The sequence below is a fragment of the Pholis gunnellus genome (assembly GCF_910591455.1).
Source record: "Pholis gunnellus genome assembly, chromosome: 11".
In the NCBI taxonomy this organism is placed as follows: Eukaryota; Metazoa; Chordata; class Actinopteri; order Perciformes; family Pholidae; genus Pholis; species Pholis gunnellus.
The window spans coordinates 12,801,677-12,824,641 of record NC_136538.1 but is presented as its reverse complement, the minus strand read 5'-3'; the positions used below and the strand labels follow the sequence as shown (position 1 = coordinate 12,824,641).

The window sequence follows — 22,965 nt, the reverse complement described above, 5'->3', positions numbered from 1 at the left end:
CGCAGCACACAGTGTTTGGACAGGAAAACACTGGACGACGGGACAAACAAAAGGGATTTTGAAGCGTTAGGATTCTATAAGACAGTTCACAGCCATGTGCATTATGGACATATCATATGTTTACGCTTTCATGAGGCAATATCTTACCTAATTGCCTTGCAATGGTCTTTAAATAGGCTAGCATTGCCTGATGTTGTGAAGCTGAATGTTGCTGCTGCTGACAAGTGTCAACTCTACTTCAGGCCACTCAGGTGGCTGCAAAACCTCCACCAGACTGCACCCTCTGTCTGGAATGCAGCAAAGCAACTAACGAGAGGCTTTGGGCATATTTAACAGCCAACCCTTTATTCATACATGCTCGTTTGTTACCTCTATATTTCTATTTGATTCACAAGCTTGTTCATCTCGCTACACCGTTACATGTAGACCTACCTGATGAGGTTTAAGTGTAAATTGGCACGGACGGATACGGTGAGTTGTAAAAACAACTCAGCTCCCAAAACATCCAAGTTGACCGGCTTCCAAATTCAGCGTTTGGTAAGATTGACATGATACACTCGATAAGAGGTGACAGGCTTTGGCAACTACTGTTAATTAATTAATCATTATAATAATGTTTCAAGTTTAAATGCAAACCGTTGTCCAGTTGTGGGGTTGTTTGACATTTGTCACTATTTTTCTATTTTAATAGACCAAACAATTAATTGATTAATCAAAATCAAGATTACAATGGACACAATTCCTTACTATGTCCATTTTGTTTGATATGGATTTATTATACATGCGATTTGCTGTATTTTGTTGTACCTTTTTCATTAAACTGTTTCTTTATTGTTCCTCAAAGGTTCGTGCATATCACAGATGCAGAATGCGGTGGTGTCCCAGCTCAAGCCTCCACCTGCTGCGGTGTGTGCGGTTCAAGTCCTGTACCAGGAGAGGAAGGACCACTCTGCCTTTGTGGATTCGCACAATATGGGCGTACATGAGACTGCTGGTGCAGTCACTGTACTTCAGCTCCCTCACAGACTCCGATGTGGTTTTCGACTCAGTCTTTGAACCGGTGTTTTGGACTGTGGACTATGTCACACGCTACTTCGGCACGGTGAGTGTGTGTGTGTGTGTGTGTGTGTGTGTGTTGAGGCTTTGATTAGTTCAAGGAGTTTCTAAGTTCTTCTCTGAAGAAAGCTCTCTGCGTTTGTCCTGCAGGTGTTTGTTTGTCTGGTGGTGATACTGACGAGCTCCATTTTGGCAATAGCGTATCTGATCCTACTGCCTATGGTCTTCAACACGTACTCTCTTCCGTGGATTGCTTGGCACGTGTGTTATGGACACTGGAACCTCGTCATGATTGTTTTCCACTACTACAAGGCCACCAAGACTTCCCCAGGGTACCCCCCTACAGTAAGACAGAGCCACCAGAAAGCTTACTAGTCTGGTTTTGATTTGAATTTACATTTATTAATGCAATGAAAATGCCCTCTTTCAATCAGGAAAAAAACGACAGTCCGTTTGTGGCGGTCTGCAAAAAATGCATCATTCCCAAACCAGCAAGAACACACCACTGTGGTATCTGTAACAGGTGAGTCAATGTCGTGGGTCTTCTCTTCTGGTGTTTCCTTAAGTGATGAGCGGTTTGTCAATCTGAATTGAACACACAAGGAAAACCCTCGCAAAATAGTTTCAAGTTTCAGACTGAATACTTTTTCCTTTGCAGGTGCATTCTGAAAATGGACCATCATTGTCGTATCCTTTGTGCTAACATTATTTCATCTTTTAAATGTGACTGAGAAAAGATGGTTGTTGCCTTAATGTCAGCATCTCAGCCTGGCTGAATAACTGCGTGGGCCATTTAAACCACCGTTATTTCTTCTCCTTCTGCCTCGCACTGTCCATGGGCTGTGTCTACTGTAGCATCAGTGGCAGAAACCTCTTCCTAGATGCATACAATGCCATTGAGGTGAGAAGCTCAGACTCGCACCACACTGTTCGACCGCCGTTGCCTTTGGCACTGTTTGGAGTTTTGTCCTTGTAAGACTTTTTGGGTATTATCTGTTACTTTTCCTCCATGTCTGGTGTCTTTCTCTGCTGGGTTTTACTGTTGTTTACTCACACTGCCTTGTTTCTGTCTTTAACACTCGGGTTTGTGTACGCGGGCTGTTCCATTAGCGCTTCAAGCATCTGGATGTGGAAAAGTCAGGGGTACCAGTAACTGGGATGGGTGTTCTCATAGGGCTTCTCCCTCCTGGTCAGGTACAGTCTCAAAAGTACACACACAATAATATAAGCGTATGTGTTATTATCTGTTAGTTATGTAATATATATTTCTTTGTTTTTTTTGTCAAGACCAACTATCAGACAGCTGCACCTCCGTACACCTTTAAGGAGAAGTTTGTTCATAAGAGCATCATCTACATGTGGGTGCTGACCAGGTAAAATATACAAGTCCATATTACAAACTAATTACAAGCAGGCTTTGTGTTTGTATGCTCACACTGGAAAAATTACACAAGTATACTCAAACAAAGTATGCATACTAAGTCGCAAAAATGTTGGAGCATGCTGTTGATTGACACTGTTGCTCCACAATGAAATGCACAAAGGAAATGCAGGAGCCGCTCATAGCTGCAAAAACTAACATTTTGGATGGTGGTGAAGCAGCTCCAGCTTGAACTCAGTAAACAAACAAGTGTATGAAATATTCGGAAAACCATCATTATGTCTTTCATTACTTTCTCTTTAGTACAATACATCTTTAAACATTGTGTACTGTAGATTCCACACTGTCAGTATGTAGTAGAGAATTGTAACGTGGTGGTTGTCTCATTCAAATACAATGTGTTTTGTTCCATTAGCACTGTGGCAGTGGCCCTGGGATCTCTGACCCTATGGCATGCAGTCCTCATATCCAGAGGAGAGACCAGCATCGAAAAACACATTAACAGCAAAGAAACAAAGCGAATGGCAAAACGAGGACGGGTGAGCATGTTGAATACTTCAAATGTAAACATATTTCATGTTGTGTGAGCCGCAAACCTTCAATTAAAAGAAATTAGAGGGTAACAAAAGGCAATGACAGTACTATGTTTTTAAATGCTCCGATTCTTTTTCTTTAACTGCTCAGGTTTACAAAAACCCTTTTAACTACGGCAGGCTGAATAACTGGAAGATCTTCTTGGGCGTGGAGAAGACAAGGTGTGTCTCTCTGATAAATGATTTTCATGTAGCCAGTGCTGCCTTGTATTTCCTGTAACCTGTTCTGCTTGATTTTTTTTTTGTGTGTGTGTGTGTGTCTCTAGTCACTGGCTGACACGTGTTCTCCTTCCCTCTGGACACCCCCCACCTAGAGATGGTTTGAAATGGGAAGCCTTCCCAGTTAAAAAGGACTTAATACCTGTATGACAGACTCGACTCGGGCATACTTGTAGCCTGATATCAGCAGTCTTTGCTGTGTCCAACTCACTCCGGTCATTTGATCTGGTTGGCTGTCAGGATGTCTACATGGTGGCTCCATACAGCTGAAGAAATGGGGACATATCAGCCTCCAATACCTCAAAAACTCGCAATGACATTGCTCATGGTTCGGTCTATATTTTTCACCACCGAAAAGGCCAATGTGTCACGGATGGTTTGTTCTTTACTTAGTCTGACAAACAGGTCTTACTTGGCTCTGGCCATGGTAAAACTGCAGTATCATGATAATGTGTTATTTATCTGTATTTTTTTACCTGTTAAGTTAATAAATCTTTATAAATTGCTTAATATTAATATTCAGTTATTACTAAAGATGTGCATTCACCATTTTTACACATACACAGATTGCATTTTTGTGCATCAAGCTCTTTCCAAAAAGCAAATAAATATTCACTGGCAGTTTTAGGTAGGCACCATATGCCTGAATAACTGTCAATTATGGTATTCAGTTCTCTTGTCCAGGATCACTTCACAATACTGAGCAGAGAAAATCCAGCTCCAGTGTTATATCCTAGTGTTGCTGACGCAGACAGACACAGAGACATGCTGCTAGTAGGGGAGGATTAATTGAGATGCAGATTCTTGTGAATATATTCCATCAGAAACCAGCAGCCACTGTAGTGGCGATGCACAAAGATGAAACATTTTCCTCCAATTTGAGCAGAAATCCTGCTGGCATTAAACTATTCCCAGGACATACATTTGAGTTAATATTCTGCACTTAATGCAATTTGATAAGCAGATGAATGATGACGATATTGTCAATTAAATGGTGAACGCTGGAAAAAGAGATTTGCAGATTAAGGGATGATAACAGATTTCAGCCTGTTTCCAGCCTGCTCTCCCCCTGCCACTGCTCATCACATCCCCACTCTGTCAGAAACCGACTACACACACTCGCACATAGACACAAACCTGTCAGTATTAAATCTCCCAGCAGATGTCAGTGTTCAACATGTCATGTTTGATCACAAGCTGCACTGAGTGATTGGAAGGATAAGGATAATTGATAGTAATAATAATTTAGAAAAGAATGGAATAATGCTGCAGGATTCTTAACAATTTGATATCAATTTGGTTTATATTATATCAATTCTGATAATTGGGGCGCAGCAGCTTTTTAAAATAGTAATATTGAAACTGCATACTATTCATTTATTTGGACTGTTGGTACTTGGGTAGGTTGGTGTTACATATGGTTGTGACATGCTGTGGTGAATGCTTGGCATAGATTTACAATGGCCTAAAGTTAGGTTGAGCATAATGAGGCTAATATGTTCATACCTTCGGTATGTGCTCTTACGGTAAAACACCTGAACAAAATCAGTGTTTTCATGAAGGTCAGCATCAAGTTGAGCACATTCAATTGGCAACGGAGTGACTTTTCTTTACTGAGAGTAGATTTTTCTTACATCGATGATTGAGATGCTTCATGAGCAATAGTCAAGTATTTCTGCACACACACTTCAGGACTCTTTCTGTTTTTACCCTTACCAGCATGCACTATAAATGTACATAGATTTATCAATGGACAGTACTGGATTTTTGTGTCAATGTTAAATTGGATGGGTTTTAGTTTTTTCAAGTCTATCGTAATTGCTGTTTAATTATTTAAAAGTTTGACTTGTTTGCAAACTGAACAATCATTTCCAATTGCTTTATTATTGAGAGCGGGCATTTCTCAATCCCCGCTTTTATTCTGATGAGCTTGAAGGAAGCAGGATAGAGAATTTGCTGTAAACTGCGCATGCGTGGAGACCGATAAGGCTTTAATTCTAGACCTATGTTCTAGACCAGTGCCAACGGATTGCGTGGGTGAGCTGCATTTATTATGATTATGGGGGACCACGGGAATTGATTGCTGTATATTTTTGGACACGCTGTTGAGACTTCCTGGAGGCTCTGCGGGGCCAGACTGCTCACCAGCCCGCCAGCCCCGCACAGATATCAGCCTGTCAACCTGCTGATTATCTCTCATCGCGTCAGGGTGATAACTTCACTTGGAAGCAATTTCGGATGTGGCAAGCAAACTGCAGACGAATGCATAATTTAGCAGACTGGATTTCCGGTAGGCAAAATTAATTACAGCTGTTTGTTAAAAAAAAAAAGATATAGCAAAAGGCCTGCGACTAATAAGACTGCAAATTCATGAAATCCCATCAGAAGTAGTCTACATATTTTAAATTGCAAACAGCTAACAATAATTGTTATCGTGTATAAATGCATTTTTAATATGTGATTGGAAAAATCTGAGCAACGGTGGCATAAGGTTCAGGCGCGTGCCCCCGTCAGCTGGCAGTACACGTGACGTAAACATCGCAGCTTGTCTGACCTCACAGGAACAAGGAGTGCTGAGCTGTCATTATTCCCTGATGATGTTTTTCATATAAGGCAATTCATTTCATATAGTCATTAACAGTTTATTTATCCGACGTGGTCAGATATGCATTGCAATTTATATGACAAATATATTTTTCTCCTTGGTGTTGATTATAGGGACAGTGATGGGAGGCTGTGTGGGGAGGAGTACGATGGATGGACAAGGGAGTGCCCGAAGCTCGACAAGAAGCAAAAAACGTGGAGGTAAGAAGCTGGAACACGTTGGACTGCAGCCTTTTGAATGCATTAGAAACACTGCTGCACAAATTGAAGTGATTTAAACATTTGTGATGACGTCCTTTAACCAGAAATTCAGAATAAGACATTATTTGTATACATTATTATTTTTTTGAGTGCTGTTGCAAGTGAGATGAAAGGACAATGAGTTTAAGAGAACCTGCAAATATTCTAAAGGGCCTAGCCTTGTTCTATTAGATTAGACTATTATGTTATTATAGTTTAAGGTATGGCTTCTGTAATGCGTTCAAATGTTGTGTTATGCAATACCCATCCTATGTTACATAAAACACATAATTATGTCAGGACAGATTGTCAAAACCAGTACATTTTCACGAGAAGATGAAGCCTCAACAAATCGTGTATTTGTGATAAAATGCAGGTTGGGGTTCCGAGCTACAACCCTGTTGCAATGACGTCTTTCTCTGTCTGAGAGCTTCCTGTCTGTCTCGGGCGTTAAATGTTTCAGGCCTCATGACTTAAGTCATTGTGTAATCTGTGCTGAGGACCTGCGCTGATTCAACAGTGTTACATACAAACACTGGTTAGTCCATTCCTTGTGGAAAGACGTGGCAGTGCAATCAGCTGGATTGTCATACATTATGCATGGGGCAGCAGCAGTTGCCCGCACACAGAGTTTTCAGATCAAAGTTTGACCTACTTGGTGCATGACTTGCCTTATGTCAACCTGCTGCGAAATATAGTTACATGACCTCACAGATCATGTTCACATGCTCAGACCTGCTTTTGTGAGACACAAACACAGAAGGCCTCTGTAATGAACTGGCTGGCTATATTAGCTGGGGAAATGCAGCATCTGAGCGACAGATTTGCATTTAGTCATATGAGTCTTCACAAAGGAAAAACAATAATCTGCTGGGGTCAGTTCGCAGAAGTACAGTAGCTTCTCCTGTAATGGTCTGACAAGGGTTTATTATCTGGTAATAGGTTTAGTGTGTTGCCTTTGGGTATTTCCATCCTGTCTCCAAACAGAGCTGATGGGATTACGCCTAAAGAAGCAACCTTCTGGTTAGGACACCTAACGAACTCTCACCTCAATGAACTGATCCTGTGGTATTTTGAGGGTTTTAAGTATTTGTTATTGGAAGGGATGTAAGTGGAAGGAGTGTGGTCATTTCAAAAACAACAGGGGAAGTGTAACGACGGTTAACTGAGCTCTGAATCGGAGTCTGCACATCAACAAGCTGGTTGGACGCAGCAGGGCTGTCCTTTTCCTCGAGGGTTGGTGTCTTTAGGTCACTCATGCTGACTTTTAACTGACTCACATCAAACCTCAGAGTAAGAACAGCTATGGGCGTACCCAACTCCAGGGAATACAACTACTATCAAGTGCCAAACGCACCCTTTAAGATTTTGCTGAAAAGTAAGTATAGATTTGTGTGTGGGCTGAAAGGTGTACTTTCATGTTTTCTGTTTTCACGTGTGCGCTGTTGTGCCACATTTGTTCGGCCATCATTTCTTTCTGGGGATTTTGTGTGTGTTGAGTTCAAATTGCCGGTGCTGTTGATGCTGTTGTTATTCTATGACTGTTTTTTAGGACAACAAATAATGTATACTGTAAATGTGAATAGAACAAATGGTTAAAAATACATGAAACACAAAAAGATTGACAGCATTCACATTGCTGCCTCTAACTGAAATGTATGCGTTCACGGAAAAGGGTACACTGGGGTCACTTTGATGGAGATGTGAGACAATCAATTCGGTTAGGGGTTGCAGTGCTGATGTTTAGGAGATGTTTGCTTGTTAACTTAGATGCTGATGTTTCTCAGTTGATGTTTTTTCCAGTATGTGTTCCTCAATCCATCTGTGCTGTTACAAGCCACATGCTGAACACTGAAATACTACCACTATTACAACTACTAGTAGTAGAAATAATGCAGCAATAATAATAGCCAGAAAATAACACTTTAGTTTACATGACAGAAGCTTGGTTGATTTCTGTTTTGGTATAACTTAGTTGGTAGTTTTCCCATCCACCAGAAATGTTTAAAATTGAGGAAAATAAACTCGGCTGTACACTCACACTGCACAGTACACAGTCAGGCTCACTGACTTACAACAGTAAGGAGGTGGATACAATATTTTTTAAATATGGTAACACAGAACCAAACCAAAAAAGGTGCCCACAGTAATGTTTTATAACTATACTTACAACCAGGACGAGCTCAAATCAAGCATGTTTTATTCAGTTGTGCTGTTGGCCATGTTCGTTCTTTCAAACCTCATGACTTGAAATGTAAGTTGTCATCACACAACAGATCAGAGCAACTTCAAATGACCTTGCAGTCTCTGTCAGTCAGGTTGCTTGTTAGGACTCCAGATAATATTTGCATTTGTTTGCATTTGTTGTTAATGCAGTCCTTTGCTGCCTGTCAACAATAACAAAAGTGGACTTGGAGACTAGAAACCCATGTTTATGCTGGATAAGTAGACATTATGGAATTTTCATTTACATAACAAAAACATCTATTTGATATTAAATCTGTGCCTTTTATTACTAATATGTAAACGATAAAATGTGTAAATTGTGTACTTCTGAAAGAATGCATATGCTGGCACACATGTAAACAATACGCCTTGTATATATCCAAACTGGCAACCTGAAGCTCATCTCTGAAGGTCACGGTGTGACATTTATCGTTCTATGGTGGCCTGCATTATTAATGACAGAGCAAACCATTAAACTCTGGAAAATGGCACCTCATGCCCAACCTAATTAACAGATGCAGACATTTGCTCTAGTTATGAAGCATGTCGCATCAGAATATATACAGTATTTGATTGCAGTGAGGCTTAGTGTGATAATTGATTTGTAGAGGCTTTGTGTTCATATTTCCTTGTGCTTTGTTTTTTTAGACTTGTAATAGTCCCTGAGTATTTCTGCTCGCTTTCATTGGTCAAAGAGCGCTCATCTCTCCAACCAATGCCTTATGGAATAGGGGCAGATAAATCCTGTTGTGAGGAGTCTGATTACTGCCTATAATCCACTGTGTGTGTGTGTGCGTGCTTGTGTGTGAGTGCCTGCCAGTGCACACGTGTTACTAGCCACTGCAGTAATCCACAACGCTATAAATAATCACTTTGATTCCCCTCCCTCTGTGCATCAAATGTACTTTCTTGGTATGCTGGTACAGTGGATATTACGTATACGGCAGCATGTAAATACCTGCAGCAGGTGTATAAAGGTGCTGGGTTTATGTGTTGTAACAAAGAGCATTACCATGCATAATAGCACTTAGCGTTACTAAGCCTGTATAGCAAAGGAGATAGTGTTGAATATCACAGACGCAAGGGGGAGTACGCATTGTGCATTTTCAAGGGCGTTTTTTTACTAAAGATCCTTCAGTCTCAAGATGAGCCTCCTTTTTCTTGTCTGACCTCACTGGTGTTCATGACCAAGTGTACACAAAACAATAATGTTAAAGTACATTTGAAGCATTTATCTTCTAGAATGTATCTTGTATTATATTGGGAAATGTTTCTTCTCATATAAATGATCTGTCTTCAGTGATGATACTATGCTCTTAAAGTTCAAAGAGGTTAACATTTTAAATGTTTTTTGTCATTTCTTTTGTCATAAATTATAGCTCTGCTTAGGGAAATATAGTAGTAACACATTTAAATTACAAGCGTGCGTGAGGTAATGGTAAAGGTCTGACCATTTTACAGCGGTTGTGGCCTGAGTGAACCTGGCAACCTTCTCCAGGTTTCTCAGAACTTCACTACCAAATGAATGGTTTAACTGCCATATAATCCTTTTACAGTAACTAATTTAGCTGCAGCCATTATGTCATTATGTTTATAACGTTGCTGTAGTTTCTGCTACCTTTTTAAAAACTAAAAATTGTTTACATGACTGCCCAGCAATGCATAGCCCTTATGATATGGGGTTACAGTATTTTTCATCGGTTCTTAGATTAGTCTTTATATCAGATTGAACTCTGCCTTGCTTTTGCTTTCAGGACGTAATGAGCCCCTCAAGAAGGAGCGTCCAAAGTGGAAGAGTGAGTACCCGATGACGGAGGGCCAGCTGAGGAGTAAGAGGGATGAGTTTTGGGATACGGCTCCCGCTTTTGATGGACGAAAAGAGATCTGGGACGCACTCAGAGCAGCAGCCCTGGCTGGAGAGTGCAATGACCTGGAGCTAGCACAGGCTATAGTGGATGGAGCCTGCATTACTCTGCCACACGGTATGAGCACACACACACACACACACACACACACACACACACACACACACACACACACACACACACACACACACACACACACACACACACACACACACACACACACACACACGTGCCCCCTTAGATGTGGAAATGTGCTTCATCCAGCTATCAATTGTGAGCTGTAATTGTCCTGGAACTTCCGGCCCAAATGCATAAACTCAATGTTCTCAAAATATCAAAGGACAGGTTTCAGAATGCCATGCATCAGTTGTTCAGAGATTACTGCTGTAATAGTTACATAATAGCCACAGTGCTACGTGACCTCTGTGAATGGATTGGTGCACAGAAAGCCATAGCAGAGTTAGGTGGAAAAAAACACTCTGTTCTTGCATATTTATCTAGTCACGCACAAGAGTGCTTTTGCTTTTAAGCGTGTAGTTCAAGGTCACTGGTGCTGTTGATGTAAATGTAAGTAAATATAATGTAAATGTGAACTCATGCTATCCGTGGTTTATTGGATGAGAGAAGGGGTTTATGTATGAGGGTTGAAGTGAGTTACTGTTACTGGTAGAAAGATTTTTGGAAACCGGTGTTTATGTATTCTATTTGTTCTTCTGCAGGTTCCCTCACAGAGAGTTATGATGAACTGGGCAACCGCTACCAGCTCCCGGCCTACACTTTAGCCCCGCCTGTCAACCTCATCTCTGAAACGTCCAGTGACAACAAAGTCTCTGACGCCACACAAAAACAAGCTCAACCTCCTCCTTGCAGACAAGAGTTCCAGCTGCGGGTTCGATTGTCAACAGGTAAAAAAAAAACACCCAACATGGCCTATAATATATATGTATGATATGACATTAAAATCGACATAAATACATGTTTCACAGATTGCATGCATACGGCATTTCATCGCATCTTGACTCATCTAGACTGGAGACTAATTTAGAATTCATAGCTATTCAGTGTCTCACAGCGTGTTCAGAAATATGCGTCAACTCTATTTATGCCTTGTGGTTTCCTTAGGAGAGGATGTGCGTCTGACCGCCAGCATGGCGGACTCCATCGCTGAGCTCAAGAAACAATTGGAAGAACAGGAAGAAATTGGCGTGACCCGCCAGAGGTGGTTCTTTTCCGGGAAGCTCCTGACTGACAAGACTCGTCTTCAAGACGCCAAGATCCAGAAGGACTTTGTCGTTCAAGTGATCGTCAATATGAACTCTCCAGTCATAGTTAACTGATGAGTGAGACAGAGGGCTTTGAAGAGAGGAAAATATAAAGAACGTGCCAGAGAGGGGGGTGCAGAAGTAGGGCTTGTAATCATTTTCCAGTTGGCACTGCAGTGGATTTTGTGTACATTTTTATATAAGAAATTATTGCTTTTATATGGCTCCTTTTTGTATTTTTTTCCTTTTTCCAAATGAAGTAAGAATATTGAAAAGCACTGAAACACTTTAGATTAACAGTAGAGTCCTACGATGCACATCCCAGTGTATGTCTGTCTGTTTGTGTGGACATCCACTCACAGCTTTATTGTTTACACGGGTCCCCCTCCTCGTCTTGTGTGATTGTACTTGTGCTTTAACTGAATATGGTTCACCCGGGGGTCCGAATAAGGAAAATGCATTCCCTTTTTTTTTTTTTTTTTTTTAAAGATTTCTGTCATGCGATTTGAGAAGGAGGATAAGGATGGCCGAAAACTGTAGAGGAAAAGAAAAATGTAAATATCTGTTTCCATATGTGTTGTTTGGTCATGTACCTATGTGCACACTACATTTTCAATTCACACCTGTATATTTGTATAATTAGGACACGGAATGTAATGAAGGCACCTTTCTAAAAGGTAATAAGAGATGATGAGGTTTGTTTTTTATTTCATCACTCCAAACAAGATACTGTAGTCTTGTGTACAATATGATGCTCACTGTACTTGAATAACTTATCAATAAATATTGTACATTTAAAATCATTGTCCTCCATTTTCCTGATTATTAGGCACTAAGCATCCAGCCTCAGCAGATAATGGTTGCTCAGCTGACATGAAGACGTTTTTGTTATGTCGCGTGAGTGTCGTTTTGTGCCGCACAGCGCCATCTACTGGCAAAGCAACAATCACGGTCATGTTGGTCCGGCACGTGAGGGGCAGAACGCCCGTGACGTAATACGATAAGCGACAGCTTCAACTGGAGCCGCACAGACAGTTGGGGGTAACGGGACTATTTGAACCCCAAAAATGGTCAAATCGGGGAAACTGCGATCTGGGACGGGGTCTAAACTCAAACGGTGGAAGAAAGGACACAGCAGCGACTCAAACCCGCAGACGAGTCGTTATCGGCAGGCTGCTAAAAGCCGCTTCTTCAGCCGACCCACCGGTAAGCTTCCACTTCACGTTACACGTGGGTCTGTGGCTAGTGCTAACGTTAGCTAGCGTCAGCCATTTAACTTGCAACTGCCCAGGCTAACTTTATATGCTGCGCCATTTAATGTTCATCTGCAATCTGCAAATGTTGTCAGCGGCAAATCTAACTCCCTATCTTTCTGTGTTTAACCTTCGGTCTGTTGAGACAACGTGTCGGTCAGTGTAGTTGTTGGTTTTACATGATAACAACTGCTGTGTGTGTGTGTGGCCGAGAGAGAGAGACTGTTTAACTGTGTCGATAAATTAAGATTACTCAATTTTTGATGATGTTATACAGGCAACGTCACCCTGAAATAAACAGCTCCGACAACAATAATACAACGTTTGTACGTATTTTGCTAGATAAACACACATGGCTCTGTACTCCAGCACATTAGACTTTACATGTAGTTAGGAATACTTTCAGCTGTAAATTGATGCTGTTTACATCCACACGTTGGGTGAACAGTGTATCTATTCTAGTCTATCTGTACATGATCCTCCAATTTCAGGGTACCCAAACAATCATGTCTTCATATTTAATATTTGGTTGTAAAGCCATGGCAGTGAATTGCTGCGGGCCACGTATATAACCCATAGACATCATGAGATAGGCCTACTTGGTGAAGCTTTGTCGGGACTGTGCTGCACCAAGCTTCAATTCATTCTATTTTTGGGGGCTTATTGCCTTCAGGCTTATCATCAGCATATGAAATGCACACTTCGTTGGATCAAAGTTACAATGCAGACTATGTGCTGTGTGATTGTGTAAACCCTATCATGCCCGTGGAGGACTTTCCTTTGCATCGTGTGGAGGTCAGATTGTTGTGATGTTGTGCCTCTCCGTCTTTATTTCTCCCCCACAGAAAAGAGCGACCTAACGGTTGATGCTCTTAAGCTACACAATGATCTGCAGGTCGGTCCGCTGGAGCTCGGTGGCCGTAAAGATGCCCGTATGGAAGAGGAGCCAGATGAGGCTTTTTCAGATAGGACCTCGGGCACCTTCCTCAGCGGCCTGTCGGACTGCTCTAACCTGACCTTCAGAAAGGTGCAGCGCTACTGGGAGTCCAATTCAGCTGCTCACAAAGAGGTAGGCATCACACCGAAGATAGGTCATTTATTCACAACACCCCATGAATACATAGCTGTATACGGCTGACTGCAATGCCAGCAAACCTCTTGTTTTTAAAGAGTCAAATCGGCTTTTTGCATTGGAAGCAAAACATTGAGGGTAGCTCTGAGAATACCAACATTACTACCAAATATATATACGTGGAAATGAAGATGCTGAGATTTCCTATAGCTGTAACGTTAATGTGCCTCACAGATCTGCGCAGTGTTGGCAGCTGTTACTGAGGTGATCCGAAGTCAAGGCGGGAAGGAGACAGAAACCGAATACTTTGCTGCTTTGGTGAGTACACAAAACCAAAACATTTACCAAGACATTACCAAATACCTTGTGGTGTGTTGAAGGTGATGGCGAGCCTTGGTGTGTCTGTGCTTTCTGTAGATGACCACACTGGAAGTTGTGGATTCAGCAGAGTCTCAGGCTGCAGTGGCGTACCTTCTCAACCTCGTCATGAAACGGTGGGACTTTTAACCACCTTTGTCGCCAAAATGAAACTCTCATTCATGTCAAGGCTACTTAAAAAAACAACAACTTGTTGTTCATCTTATTGGTGTTTTGTGTTCACCAGGGTTCCTGTTCCGGTGCTCATGTCTAAGTTCTCGGACACCACCAAGGCTCTGATGGACGTCATGTCAAAACAGGCCATGTTTGAGACGGCCTCGGCTCTGAGATGGGTGAGTGGGGGTTTGTCTCCGTTTTGTCTTTTTTATTTCACCGACCAAACCTGCAGCATCGGTTGAGTTTTGACATTTGTGCGTCTATAGATCCTGTCATGCCTGGCCACTTTGTTGAGGAAGCAGGATGCGTCTGTCTGGACTTACCCGTCTACTCTCCAGGCTTACCACGGCCTTCTCAGCTTCACGGTGCACAGCAAGCCCAAGGTCCGTCTCACCCGCCTGCTAATAACCGCCTCACAAGTATTGCATGTTGAATGAGATGCTGACATTTTGACCCAGTTTAATTTCATGTCCCCCTTTTCTCCTCTCAGGTCCGTAAAGCAGCACAGCAAGGAGTTTGCTCCGTTCTCAGAGGTAGTGACTTCCTGTTTACAGATAATGCCCCGACCCATCACCCTGCTGCAGCGACCACAGCCAAGTTCTGCATGAAAGAAATGGAGCAGGCAGGAGGTAAGACAACTATTTGTTTGGTCTTCCTGTGGGAAGGTAAAATAGTTCATATTTTGTGCTTGTGCAGCAAGTTGTAGTTTATGTCTTATTTGTTTTCTCAGGCAGCAAAGAGGACACCACCACGCTTCATGTGCTGGGTCTTCTGAAGGAGTTGATGGGGACATTTCCTCTGGGAGCTGTTAAGTCCTGCTGTGAGACTCTGCTGCGAGTGATGACACTCAGCCATGTGGTGAGAGCCCAGAAACATCCATGGGTGCAGCCAGATGCCCTTTGTGCAGCCACATGGATGCTCAGTGTGTAGTTCTTAACATGGCTGCTATGTTTCTGACTGTAGCTGGTGACCGCTAGTGCCATGCAGGCCTTTCATAGGCTATTCAGCGGGAAGCCAAATGCCTCAACCCTCTCACCAGAACTCAACGCGCAGATCATCACGGTGAGCGAATACAAACAAAACAAATGAGACAAAGTCCGAACGCGGAATGTGTTGTGGGAGCTAACGCGTTGTTTCTCATCCTCAGGCTCTGTACGACTATCTGCCCAGTGAGAATGACTTGCAGCCTCTGCTGGCTTGGCTCGCTGTCATGGAGAAAGCACACGTTCACCTGGCGGGGTAATAACCTGATTTCTTGCAACAGAATCATTAAATCCTTTCTCGTCATCGTGTAATTGCGTGTTTTCTAATCGTCGTCCGTTCAGTCGTTTGTGGCTCAACAGTTTGTGTGTCTTCGTGTAGTTTGCAGAGTTCTCTGAGTTTGGGTCACCTCCCTCGCCTCTTCTCTGCAGCCATGTCCTGCCTGCTGTCGTCTCATACGCAGGTGGTTTCTGCAGCCACCAATACACTAAAGGTAAAGAAGTGATCCATCCACATTGAGGAACTCAAAGTTGACAGTGTGTTTGTCTAGGCTCAGGGGGGTATTTCTGGATTGTGATTAGAGACAGTATATGATGATTTATTTATGTTTATCTGTTTCAGAAATTGTTAACTGAATGTGTCGCCCCTCACATGGAGGAAATGGGCATGATCTCTGCCTCAGCCTCCGCCGGGAACCCCTCCTATGTCTGCAAAATGTTTCGGTAAGCTCCCTAACTGTTAACTAATGTCAGTCTTTCCCCTTCTTTGACGCAGAGACTACATGTAAAATGCTCATCATGATAATTGTGGTTTCAGTATCGTAGAAGAAGGACTGTCCTATCGCTTCCATGCCTCCTGGCCATTTGTGCTGCAGATCCTGGGTTGCTTCTATCGAGCTGCAGGGAAACAAGCTCACCCCATCATGACCAAGGTATAGACACACAAACGTTCGTAGATCACTATGTGAGGAGAGCAAGTTCACAGTTTGCCTGAGTCTCTGTGTTGTGTCCTTTTTGACAGTCCCTTCAGTCTCTGGCAGACCTGCGCTCCACTCCTCATTTCCCCTTCAGCGGTGAGTTGGACCTGGCTGTAGGAGGAGCTGTAGAGAGCATGGGGCCTGAAGTTGTGCTGGGTGCAGTGCCTCTCAACATCACCGGCTATGAGTAAGTGCAAATACCTTGGACACACGCACTCTTCTTGTCATTATAGTGGTTTAACTGACTGCATGTTTTTTTTTTTCCCACCAGGGATGACTTGGAGTTCCCACGCAGCTGGCTGATCCCGGTCATACGGGATCACGTGAAGAACACTCACCTTGGTTTCTTCTCCTCTTACTTCCTCCCTCTGGCCTCTACACTCAAGCAGAGAGGTAAACATATGCGTGATGCTCCACTGTGATGCTGGATTTACTGTTTATGTGTATTAACTGATGACATTTTGTGTTGTAGCCGAAGAATTGGAGCAAGCGGGACAGAAACTTGAGTCCAGAGTCTACCAGACATTACAGACACAGGTTAGCTCTACAGCGACTTTAACTTTGTGTTGTGAGTAAAGAGTTCCAGTGAATGAGTTGTTAAGAAGTGCATGTCTGTACTTTTCTTTCAGATTTGGACCATGCTTCCTGGCTTCTGTACATGTCCTGTGGACCTGCTGGCATCCTTCAAAGGCATTGCCCGCACACTCGGTGTGGCTGTTAATGAACGGCCGGACCTGAGGCTCACGGTGTGCCAGGCTCTACGCACGGTTGTCAACAAGAGCTGCTCCACCGGTAGGAAGACGCACGTCTTCACACACAGCGCGAGAGAGAGAGACAACATATAAAAACTGCTGCTGCTACTTCCTCTTGAATCAAATGTTTCCAAAACCGCTTGTGTCTGCTTAATGTCTGTAGAGGAAGAAAAAGCCGAAGTGGGCCGCTTCTCCAAGAACTTCCTGCCCATCCTTTTCAATGTGTACGGCCAGCAGCCCGCAGCTGGAGAGTCCGGCACCTACAGGATGGCTGTGCTCGACACCATCAAGGTCTACCTAAATGTCACCGAAACACCGGTCAGTGAAGTTTTCTCACATACTGCTGCAAAATGTTTGTTTACATAATTTAACTGGTGTTACAAGTCAATGCCGAACACTTTGAAGTGTGCCAGGAGTGGATGACTTGACAGTCATGTATTTTTTTTTTTTTTTTGTGCTGGCGTGTCACTTATCAAAACTATTCTCCTCAGATGATCTGCACGTTCCTGCAAAAAGCCACAGACAGATTGAGCAGCACTGACACCACTGAGTTCACAAGGTAGGACACGAGTATGGATCTATTGCTACAGAGTGATGTCTGCCTTTTTTAGTTCACTATGTGTTTTAGAATCGGGTGCATTTCATGATACTGACTCTTACATCTCTACCTCTCAGGCTGTCAATGATGGACCTTGTAGTTGCCATGGCTCCCTCTGTAGATGAGGTCACCATGACTAAAACCTTTGAGCTGATTAAGCCATATTTGGAGGTAAGAGTGTAAAGATTGTGCACAACGGCATGTCCAGTTTTATTTAAAAGCTTTTGAACCTAAATATCGATATATTTTTTAATCTTTGTCTGTTGGTGCGGTTTTTTTTCCGCAGACCAAAGAGCCGGGCATGCAGAAGAAGGCGTACCGAGTGCTGGAGGAGATGTGCGGAGGAGAGAGAGACGAGTGCAGATCGTTTGTCGTGGCTAATCTGGAAACACTCAAAGTCGTCCTGCTCGAAACTCTGAAAAATGCCTCCTCGCCAGCAAAGAGGGTGAGACTGCTGTGTAGGGAGAAATAAAATAAAGCCGACATGAGATGGAATTATATATATATATATATCTATATATATATCTATCTTTATTTACGGTGCTGTCTGATTGTATCTCTATTCATCTTGTCTTTCTCAGCCGAGACTGAAGTGTCTGATCCACATAGTGAAAAGTCTCAATGAAGAACACAAAGACTTTATAACGACACTGCTGCCAGAGGTACAAACACAAATACCTGCTCGCAAACAAACCCAGTGAGTACCGATAGCTGCCATTTTCATGAGATTGTTGTCTTTGTCAGGTGATTATTTGCACCAAGGAGGTGTCTGTTGGAGCACGTAAGAACGCCTACAATCTGCTGGTGGAAATAGGAAACGCTTTTGTCCGCTTCTGTGGGGACCCAAAAGGTAAGTCGCCTGTCGTCCGCTTCTCGTGTATGTGTGCATGCAAGTTTCTCATTTTGACAGTTTGATTTAAGTATAACACAGAGTGTCTGTCTCTGATCCAGATGCCATGGATCAGTACTTGATGTTGGTGTACGCAGGACTCACCGGCTCCGTCACTATGATCACCTGCACAGTGTTGGCGCTGACTCGACTGGTGTTTGAGTATAAAGGTAAGCCTGCTGACTTTCACTAATTTCCTGTCGGCGTTCTAACTGCTCGTATTTGTGGATTCAATCTGGTGCTTCTTCTTCTTCTTCTTCTTCTTCAGACGCCATAGATGTGTCCACCAGGGAGCAGCTGCTGCACAATGTGTGCCTGCTGCTGACATCTCGTACCAGAGAGATTGTCAAAGCCGCCTTAAGCTTCATCAAGGTCATCCTCTTCATCATGGACCCCAAGACGCTGGCGTCACACGCCACTGTCATGGTAGGCACCGGCATTATAGCTGCTGTGCTATAAGAGTATAGTTGTGCCTTCATTTACTACAGAGTTCACTCTCTGTGTTCAGATGGAGGGAGTCGGGAACATCAAAGACGACGTGAGGAGGCACTTCAGAACCAAACTGAAGAACATCTTTACCAAGTTCATCAGGAAGTTTGGGTAAGTGCTGGTTTCCTTTACTCCTTTTGAAAGACACGATAAGAATCAGCTGGGAACCATTCAGCTAACAACAACCAAGAAGAAGCTATGTAATCCTGCTGTGTAAGTGGTTGTGGACATATGATGTGGAGCCTGGATAACAAATGTCTTTCACTATATTCTAAAAAGTGAACCGAGTTGATTGCTTTCTGTGCTGTTTGTGATTGGGACCTGTTGTTTGATCATCAGGGATGCATCTGATTTATTCTGTTTAGTTCTAATAATGCTTGTTTGTCTGCTACCAGTGAACCAAAACAGTTTTATTGTAAACACAACTGATTAAAGCACTGTGCAGTGAAAGTATGAGAAGATGTTAGCGTTTGATTAGTATGCGAACATTTACAAAGGGGTGCTTTGTTTAATAATGGCAGCAGCTGTTTAACCCAGCTGACTCCTCCTAATCTGATTTTAAATACAAGTTAGGCTAAAGATTGGTCATAATCAAGACACTACTTACAGGCAGACAGTTGTGCACTGGATGTCTCGATGGTACCAGATGTCTTCTCTGTGAAATGTATAACACAACATCATTTCTATATGTTACAGTGTCGTGCACTGAGTGTATTTTTGTGCATGTGTCTTATTATCTGCTGTATTTGCAGTTTTGAGCTGGTGAAAAGCATGCTGCCTGCAGAACACCACAAGGTCCTTGCAAACATCCGCAAGGCAGACGCTCGCACCAAGCGGAGTAAACAGGCCGCAGAGCAACAGGACGACTCCGACAGCGAAGGGGAGGAGCCTAAAACCAAGAGCCAAAGGTAGGCGGTTGTTCCCCCACACAAAGTCCTGCATTCCCTCATATATTTACCCGTTTGCTCTGTTAACTAAACGTCTGTCCTCTCCTCTCTAGTATCGAGGACATCCTGGCCGAGTCAGACAGTGATATGTCAGAGGATGAAGGGAAGGCTCGTAATGCTCAGAAGAAAGCAGGCAAACCGCACAAAGCTCGGGCCTGGCTCAAAGAAGGAGAGGAAGATGACCCGCTTAACTTCCTGGATCCCAAGGTTTCCCAGAGAGTGCTCGGTGAGTCTGCATTTTAAATTTGTCAAGACAAACAAATAGCTTACTGCATCCTGTGGAGGTATTTGTTAACTTGAGTTATTGTTGTTTCTCAGCCACCAACCCAGCGATGAAAAAGAGTGCCAAGGTTGAGCACGGCTTCAAGGTGACATCAGACGGACGGCTGATCATCAGAGAGGATGACGAGGAGGATGTCAAAGACGGTAAGAGGAATCCTGTAGTTAATCCAACCGTCTTGTACATTTTGTTGTGTCTGAACAGACTGTGACAATAACTTATAACTGGTCCCACAGATGAGGGAGAGATGAAAGATATCCTAGAAGAGGCTGGAGTCAAGAGTGTAAGTACTTGTACATGTGGCAAAGTAATTATGTAGCTGTAGAGACATTTTTATTGCTGTTTTTCATTAATCATCTGTTTTTTTTTAATCCCCCTCAGAAAAAGTCACAGAAACGAAGATTTGATGACAACATGGATGAGGACATGGACATTCAACCGCAGCTAAAATATAAAGGTAGGACTGTGTTTGGGGGATAATAACGTTTCCCTACTGACGATATTGTTTTCAGAAAAACAAAGATATACGAATTTACCATCCAAAAAAAATCTGTCTAGAGAGACACTCATAGATATAAATATCTATGGAGTGGAGATGCATATGTATGCACTGAGATCAATAAAACTAATCAGTCAACTGTTCCCTGTCACGTTTATATTTTGTTGCTAAAATTCACATGTTTATATTGTAAATATTATCATTAAACATATTATCCTGGCCTACCAATAACGTGTTGTGATTTAGACTAATCAGCACATGTTTTCCTCTCAGCTGGGGGCTCGGGTATCCACAGACCTCTGGGAGGAAGAGAAGACATGGGAGCAGACTACAAGTCAAAGGTGAGTCCGACAGCATGCAGGAACACGCACTGCGGGAGTTGTTGGTTAGAAACCTAAGTTCTGAATGTCTGTTCTTGCATCCTACATTTCTCAGAAAGGAAAAGGAGACGTGAAGAAAAAAGGAAAGCCTGATCCGTATGCTTACATCCCTCTGAAGAAGGCCCAGCTCAATCGAAGGTAAAAACCATTAGAGTAGAATTTCATAAACTTCTCTCACAAGGAATTGGTTTGCCTGAATGTCGGACGCCAACATGTTTTGTTCTTTGTGTGTTCACAGGAAGCGTGCCAAACTGCAGGGCCAGTTCCAGGGCATGGTGAGAGGAGCCCAGAAGGGGGCGCTGTCTGGAAAGAAAATGCAGAAGAAAAAGAGGAAAGCCTGAAGAACATTCTTCTGTTCCTCAATGGACTTTAAATGTGTTGTGTGTGTGTGTGTGTGTTCATAAACATACTAAAATGTAGACATACACCTTGGATGTGTGTGTGGATGTGTGTGTTTCTGACAGACTGTCACTGAAGGTGAAACCAGTTTGTTTTTAAACTGTTCCATCTTTCAAAGTCCTCAAAAGTATCTGTCGTCGTACAACTTTGTGGACCTTCGGCCATTAAAGAAACCACTCAACTGTAATCTGTTGGTTCTGTATCAGATAAAAAATCCCCCGCCATTTAAAAACAGCGTTTTGAATGCTTGTGAGCGCCCACAGCACACCTCTGTGTCTGTCCGCGGCAAATCTCACATTCTGCTGCAGCATTCTTCATTGTATTTTGGGTGCCCAGTTTAGCTGCATGTTGAAGGTCCTCTGGTGGTTGCGATGTGTTACACTTTCTCAAAACACATTCTTCTGCCCGGCTTAAGTCGGGATCACACTGAATGCTGAAGCACATTTCCCCGCACCGGTCAACGAGCCTCAAGTCAGCTGCTGATAAGCGGGCATTCAGCTTAGTGAGTTAAATTTAGTTTTTAACAAGATTCTATGAGGTGTATTATACGAGGACTTGAGCCCATTGCAGGCATTCATCGCCGCTTGTTTTTGAGTTTGAAGTGTGTTTTACGACGCAGCCTTTTGCTGTCTAGACCGAGGGGATGGCCAACTGTGGGCTGTATTCATTCAATCACATAATACAGCAGTTGTCCTTGCAGACACACCTGGTGGAGATCTGCACTCTAATGAGAGCACCTCTTTACTTGTGTTATTGTTTTCACTTGAGGACACGGTAGACTTCTGGGCAATTACCAGTAATGCAAGATTATTTAAATACAAATTTGGAGCTGTTTTTGTACAGAAAATGAAAAGCAATAGTTTCTTCTTTAACAAGCCTTACCAGAAACCCTGTTATCTCTAGCCTGAGGTTGGTTTTTTTCATGCGACAGTGTAACTTCAATGCAGCTCCATAAAGACATTGAAAAAAAGAAGCTGTAGGTTGTTGTGCAGGGTGAGTGTACATACCATTAGCCCTGTGTGATTCATTTGCCCAGATGGATTGCAGCAAAGTGAGTCATGTAGCGACCTCCTAACTGCTCTCTTTTGTGTCTGAGCACAGTGTGTCAGTCAGTGTGTCTGAGGAGGGGAGCAGATGTCCTGGACTGATTCAAGACATTCTCAGAGCCGGCATCCTCCGCACTGCGGTTAAATGTATGTTAAGTGGCTTCAGAAAGTGTACACATATTTATTTATAATGGTAGTTTAATACACACAATAAACCGTAGTGCCAAGGTGAAAATGTGTTTTTAGAAATTGGGTTAATACTACAAGTAAGTGCACTGCAGGGCTACCGCCCAAAAAACGGACAAAGAGTTACATCCGAGCCTTGATGTGTTCCAGAAATATGACTTTTAATAGACTCTAAAGCAATTAACAATCTTAGAATTTAATATTAATTTCACAGGCTACATAAATGTCATGGATAGAT

General features: G+C 42.8%; 3 protein-coding genes across 4 annotated transcripts; all 3 read left to right on the top strand.

Moving 5' to 3' along the window:
• The first annotated feature begins 380 nt into the window (after positions 1-380).
• zdhhc16a (zDHHC palmitoyltransferase 16a) lies at positions 381-3,754 on the top strand. 2 transcript variants are annotated; one of them, XM_079168519.1, is made up of 11 exons: positions 381-537; positions 845-1,102; positions 1,207-1,401; positions 1,491-1,579; positions 1,715-1,743; positions 1,824-1,957; positions 2,167-2,250; positions 2,344-2,429; positions 2,853-2,976; positions 3,122-3,192; positions 3,297-3,754. In XM_079168519.1, the coding sequence occupies exons 1-11, from the start codon at positions 436-438 to the stop codon at positions 3,397-3,399; spliced, it is 1,275 nt and encodes a 424-aa protein (XP_079024645.1). In that variant the 5' UTR covers positions 381-435; the 3' UTR covers positions 3,400-3,754. The 2 variants fall into 2 exon arrangements, with proteins under 2 accessions (XP_079024645.1, XP_079024646.1); XM_079168520.1 differs by lacking the exon at positions 2,167-2,250 and having other exon boundaries at positions 382-537.
• Positions 3,755-5,970: 2,216 nt separating this feature from the next.
• On the top strand, positions 5,971-11,943 carry ubtd1a (ubiquitin domain containing 1a). The gene is made up of 4 exons (XM_079168460.1): positions 5,971-6,054; positions 10,074-10,301; positions 10,904-11,089; positions 11,307-11,943. The coding sequence occupies exons 1-4, from the start codon at positions 5,976-5,978 to the stop codon at positions 11,519-11,521; spliced, it is 708 nt and encodes a 235-aa protein (XP_079024586.1). The 5' UTR covers positions 5,971-5,975; the 3' UTR covers positions 11,522-11,943.
• Positions 11,944-12,470: 527 nt separating this feature from the next.
• On the top strand, positions 12,471-21,682 carry rrp12 (ribosomal RNA processing 12 homolog). Its single transcript, XM_079168651.1, has 34 exons — positions 12,471-12,652; positions 13,545-13,768; positions 14,006-14,089; positions 14,189-14,265; positions 14,376-14,481; positions 14,572-14,688; positions 14,796-14,934; positions 15,036-15,163; positions 15,269-15,367; positions 15,453-15,544; positions 15,668-15,779; positions 15,908-16,008; positions 16,103-16,217; positions 16,307-16,449; positions 16,534-16,655; positions 16,735-16,799; positions 16,892-17,054; positions 17,178-17,332; positions 17,506-17,573; positions 17,690-17,783; positions 17,899-18,057; positions 18,194-18,274; positions 18,357-18,462; positions 18,564-18,671; positions 18,770-18,927; positions 19,010-19,101; positions 19,743-19,898; positions 19,991-20,163; positions 20,256-20,363; positions 20,454-20,500; positions 20,599-20,674; positions 20,990-21,057; positions 21,152-21,234; positions 21,335-21,682. The coding sequence occupies exons 1-34, from the start codon at positions 12,514-12,516 to the stop codon at positions 21,435-21,437; spliced, it is 3,861 nt and encodes a 1,286-aa protein (XP_079024777.1). The 5' UTR covers positions 12,471-12,513; the 3' UTR covers positions 21,438-21,682.
• Positions 21,683-22,965: the final 1,283 nt, after the last annotated feature.

What these genes read in the sequence shown, in the direction of transcription:
- zdhhc16a (XM_079168519.1), top strand. Translation starts at nt 436, where the DNA reads ATGAGGTTTAAGTGTAAATTGGCACGGACGGATACGGTGAGTTGTAAA. An exon ending in ATGCATACAATGCCATTGAG is followed by an intron (nt 1,958 to 2,166) that starts GTGAGAAGCTCA and finishes CTGTTCCATTAG; the next exon opens with CGCTTCAAGCATCTGGATGT. An exon ending in GAATGGCAAAACGAGGACGG is followed by an intron (nt 2,977 to 3,121) that starts GTGAGCATGTTG and finishes TTAACTGCTCAG; the next exon opens with GTTTACAAAAACCCTTTTAA.
- ubtd1a (XM_079168460.1), top strand. Translation starts at nt 5,976, where the DNA reads ATGGGAGGCTGTGTGGGGAGGAGTACGATGGATGGACAAGGGAGTGCC. An exon ending in AAGAAGCAAAAAACGTGGAG is followed by an intron (nt 6,055 to 10,073) that starts GTAAGAAGCTGG and finishes TTTTGCTTTCAG; the next exon opens with GACGTAATGAGCCCCTCAAG. An exon ending in GCGGGTTCGATTGTCAACAG is followed by an intron (nt 11,090 to 11,306) that starts GTAAAAAAAAAA and finishes TGGTTTCCTTAG; the next exon opens with GAGAGGATGTGCGTCTGACC.
- rrp12 (XM_079168651.1), top strand. Translation starts at nt 12,514, where the DNA reads ATGGTCAAATCGGGGAAACTGCGATCTGGGACGGGGTCTAAACTCAAA. An exon ending in CAACAAGAGCTGCTCCACCG is followed by an intron (nt 17,055 to 17,177) that starts GTAGGAAGACGC and finishes TAATGTCTGTAG; the next exon opens with AGGAAGAAAAAGCCGAAGTG. An exon ending in AAGGCCCAGCTCAATCGAAG is followed by an intron (nt 21,235 to 21,334) that starts GTAAAAACCATT and finishes GTGTGTTCACAG; the next exon opens with GAAGCGTGCCAAACTGCAGG.